Source organism: Gigantopelta aegis, chromosome 4 (assembly GCF_016097555.1).
Source record: "Gigantopelta aegis isolate Gae_Host chromosome 4, Gae_host_genome, whole genome shotgun sequence".
Classification (NCBI taxonomy): Eukaryota; Metazoa; Mollusca; class Gastropoda; order Neomphalida; family Peltospiridae; genus Gigantopelta; species Gigantopelta aegis.
In genome coordinates this window covers 20,661,128-20,666,127 of record NC_054702.1, presented here as the reverse complement: position 1 = coordinate 20,666,127, position 5,000 = coordinate 20,661,128, and the positions used below count along the sequence as shown (strand labels likewise).

At 36.5% G+C, this 5,000-nt stretch overlaps 1 protein-coding gene across 1 annotated transcript in view; it reads right to left on the bottom strand.

The window, feature by feature from the left end:
- The window catches only part of LOC121369738 (phosphatidylinositol phosphatase PTPRQ-like), a 48,100-nt gene that overhangs the window by 14,862 nt on the left and 28,238 nt on the right, over positions 1-5,000 (bottom strand). The window contains exon 9 of the mRNA XM_041494795.1: positions 2,915-3,214. Within this exon, the coding sequence (XP_041350729.1) occupies positions 2,915-3,214 (300 nt within the window). The remainder of the gene's footprint in view (positions 1-2,914; positions 3,215-5,000) is intronic.

Genomic DNA, 5,000 nt, shown 5'->3' with positions numbered 1-5,000 from the left:
AGAACTAAAGTTCTTTTTGTGTATGGATATGAATTATATGCATTAAAGTGACAGACCCTAGTTTTTAAACACTACGCCGTATTTTTCACTTTTAGAGACGTCTTTGACAACTGAAATCAAACATTACTTAGATTTTGTTGTTTACATAATAATCCATTTCCGAACATACAAAACGTTTCAGGTCATCTTGGTGTTTTTAATAGACGGAATGCATTTTTCATATTTTAATAAATGTACGTCTTTCCAAGAAGTACCGGTTATGAAGACGAATTCTAATCTACTTTTTAAGGGTATTTCTCCGTTTTAACATCACAGACTCTTGCTACATTCTATTGTAAAATTATCAAAATGGTTTACATACCATGTGTGTAGATTACCCAAACTTAGTGTCCATTTTCACGGTTGAAACTAGAGTCTGCGACTTTAACATTACATTGTGAAAAGTACTGCCCTTTTAACATACACAGAGAATGTATTTTTGGCAGCCCAGTGGTATTTAAAGCGCTCGCTTAAATCAGGCCCGTAGCCAGCATGTTTAGCGGGGGAATCGAAATTTCATGTAGACGGAAGTCATAAAACGCGAGCGCCGAAGGCGTTGAACCGTAGACGGGGGTGAGTGGGGGGAGGGGAGTTCCCCAGATTTTTATATATAGAACCCCTTGCCAAAAAATGTGATGACGCCGGTTACACGCGAGAATAACACTTTTGTTGCAAAATATACGTTAATGGGACATTTCTGAGTTTGCTGCTTTGTAAGATGTTTCCGACTAATGAACTATTTCTACGATTAAACTTACATATTAAATATATTTTCTTGTGTAGAATATCAGTGTCTGTATATTCAATGTGTTTCTGATCGTCTTAGTATTTGTAAGAAGCCCAAATTTAGGAAATAAAATTAAATTTAACCTAGTGCAAATATTAGAACGATCAGAAACACGTTTAATATACAGCCACTAATATTTTATGCAGACAAATATATTTGATATGTAATTACAATCGTTAAAAAGTCTCTGTTAGTCGATAATATCTTAAAAATTGCAGCAAACTCAGGAATGTCCCTTTAACAAGTTGCATTAAGTTGTGTTATGCATGTAAAATGACCTGGTCACAGAGCCATGACAAGAAACAGTTTGTTTTCAGTCGTACCAATGTATTTATAGTAAATGATACATGACAAAAATTGTAACAAATTTAAGCCTACTGGAACATATTGACTACCACTCAGCAGTTACTGGATGGCAAACGCACAGTTATATCGACATTTGGTCACAGATGAAATCCGCTGTCGCCACATGGCTACTCTTTCCAAATAACATCATCCCACAAACAGGATAGCACACACGACGTCCTTTGATGGACCAGTTATGGATCACTGGTTGGGACGGGAAATAATCAAATGGGCCCACTGAGGAGAATCGAACCTTCAGCAAATGGAACCTCAGACAGACGTTCTTGCTACGTTATCCCGGTCATTTGGGGACAAGGACATTTATATGTAAAATCCGATTTATTTTTTTCATTTGAGCGGAGCTCACAATCCTGCGGGGAGGGGGGATCGTCCGATCTCCCCGATCTCCCCCCCCCCCCCCCCCCCCCCCCCCCCCCCCCCCCGCTACGGGCCTGTTGATGCGCGGTCGGTTTGGGATTGATCCCCGTCGGTGAGCCCATTGGGATATTCCTCCTTCCAGCCAGTGCTCCTTCCAGTATAGCGACTGGATTATATCAAAAGGCCGTGGGATGGTGCATATAAAAGATCCCTAGCTACTAATGCAAAAATGTAGAGGATTTCCTCTCTAAGACTATATATACCCCCAAACATAAACTCCAAGTACTAATACTACAGTTACATACAAAAGAGTACTCTTTATTATATTTCCTCTCTAAGACTATATGTACCCCCCAAACATAAACCCCAAGTACGAATACTACAGTTACATACAAAAGAGTACTCTTTATTATATTTCCTCTCTAAGACTATATGTACCCACAAACATAAACCCCGAGTACTAATACTACAGTTACATACAAAAGAGTACTCTTTATTATATTTCCTCTCTAAGACTATATGTACCCCCAAACATAAACCCCGAGTACTAATACTACAGTTACATACAAAAGAGTACTCTTTATTATATTTCCTCTCTAAGACTATATGTACCCCCAAACATAAACCCCGAGTACTAATACTACAGTTACATACAAAAGAGTACTCTTTATTATATTTCCTCTCTAAGACTATATGTACCCCCAAACATAAACCCCGAGTACTAATACTACAGTTACATACAAAAGAGTACTCTTTATTATATTTCCTCTCTAAGACTATATGTACCCCCAAACATAAACCCCGAGTACTAATACTACAGTTACATACAAAAGAGTACTCTTTATTATATTTCCTCTCTAAGACTATATGTACCCCCAAACATAAACCCCGAGTACTAATACTACAGTTACATACAAAAGAGTACTCTTTATTATATTTCCTCTCTAAGACTATATGTACCCCCAAACATAAACCCCGAGTACTAATACTACAGTTACATACAAAAGAGTACTCTTTATTATATTTCCTCTCTAAGACTATATGTACCCCCAAACATAAACCCCGAGTACTAATACTACAGTTACATACAAAAGAGTACTCTTTATTATATTTCCTCTCTAAGACTATATGTACCCCCAAACATAAACCCCAAGTACGAATACTACAGTTACATACAAAAGAGTACTCTTTATTATATAACGTAACTATAACACATTCGGCGTTATTGGTTGGGGGGTACCTGTGGCCAGAATTACCAAATGTTTCACACCCAATAACAGCTGATTAATAAATAAATGTGCTCTAGTGGTGTCATTAAACAAAACAAACTTTAACTTTATCCTCTCCTAGTTAAACAATCTTTACCGTCTTCCCGCGTTTTCTTAGTAAGTTCTTTACTCCATGATTTTCCGTAACCTTTGCTGGTTGATGCCAGAAGTCTGAAGGAATATTCCTGGTGTGGCCGGAGACCTGTGACCTCGAACGTGGTTTCATTGCTTGACGTACTTCTATTCCTGCAGCTTTTGCTGACGCCATTGGACCTGAGGCAGTATTTAATCAAATATTTTGTGATAACGCCGTTTGGAGGTTCTGGAGGTTTCCATTGTAACCGAACGCTTTTAGACGTTATATTTGAGTATGAAATGTTTCTCACAGAAGTTGGTACTGAAAAAAGAAGAAAAAGCAACTTGCATTTTATTAAATAATATATATAATTTAATAAGCCTACGTATTTCCGATATTTCCGATAGCTTCTTCTCTGCCTACTGTGTTGGCATAGACACAGGCACTTGACACAGATTAGTTTACATAAATAAAATTGTTGTATATTGGAATAATTTGATGTAATTATTTTCGCTATATTTTGCTTATATAGAGAATAATGCATGAGTGGCCGTTAAATACCATTTATCTCACAACGAGTTGTTTTAAAACGAGCGAAAGCGAGTTTGATACGTTTTTAAACAACGAGTTGTAAGATAAATGGTATCTAACGGACACGAATGTATTATTCTATTTCTTACATATCCTCAAAAACCAGGTTTTAAGCAAATTTTAACATCTTTTTCGACAAAAAGTGATTTACAGCCGTTGCACTTGTAGCTAACTTACGCGTCACAGACCCATGATTGCTTATCGATTTGTTTTTAAATAAATAAATAAATACACGTTAAATGGCGATAACACTGACATGTATGAAGAGAGTCTCTTACACACCCGTTGGTGAGAATACATGGTTGTTTACACATGTAAATGTGACATTGTCGGAAAAACATTATTTATTCCATGTTTGTGTACGCAAATCGAATAGCGTCAACCTAGCAAGGCTTTTTGCCTTATGACGTCATACAAGATACATTACGTCATTCTTTGTAAGACGCCAGTTACATTCGGTCATATTAAAAAAGTGTTTCTAAACTCTGAATTCGTAAATAAATGTCCAAGTTTTGTATTGTTATCGCAAAACTAAACGTTATCTGTATTTACTGTACTAAAACAAATGATTTAAAGAGTATGTTTATTGAAAATCTATTCTGAAATACTCGAGTCGAGTCGGGCTTATGTCACGTGATCTATATTTTTGGTCAGGTCGAATGGCGAAAGCACCTCGACAGAGTCACGTTGCATTCGCCATTGTAACCTTCGCAGGATAAAGCCGACATCTTAAGACAGTAACCAGTTATTTCTTTTATCCTGCAATTCTACAAGAATAGTCGGAAAATCATTATTTATTCCATTTTTGTGCACGCAAATCGAGTATCGTCAACCTAGCAAGGCTTTTGCCGTATGACGTCATAAAAGATACATGACGTCATTCTTTGTAAGACGCTAGCTACATTCTGTCAAATTCAAAAAGCGTTTCTAAACTCCATTCATAAACACATATACAAGTTTTGTATTGTTATCGCATAACTAAAATTTATCTGCATTTACGGCACTAAAACAAATGATTTAAGGTGTATGTTTATTGAAAATCTAGTCTGAAATACTCGGAGTCGAGTCGAGCTTATGTCACGTGACTTATATTTTTGGTCAGTGACAAAAAATATAGAGATTTATCTAGTCATCATATCATGCCAATGAATACAGTGATTGCGAGATAAATAGGGAATAACGGGTTACTGTCTTAAGATATCGGCTTTATCCTGCGAAGGTTAGAATTGCGAATGCAGCGAGGCTCTGAGCAGGATAAAGCCGATATCTTAAGACAGTAACCAGTTATTCCCTATTTATCTCGCAATCCTACAGCCTACAGGGATATTCGGAAAATCATTATTTATTCCAGTTTTGTGTACACAAATCGAGTATTGTCAACCTAGCAAGGTTTTTCCCGTATGACATCATACATGATTCTGTCACATTAAAAAAGCGTTTCTAAACTCTAATTCATAAATAAATATACAAGTTTTGTATTGTTATTGCAAAACTAAAAGTTATTTGTATTTACTGC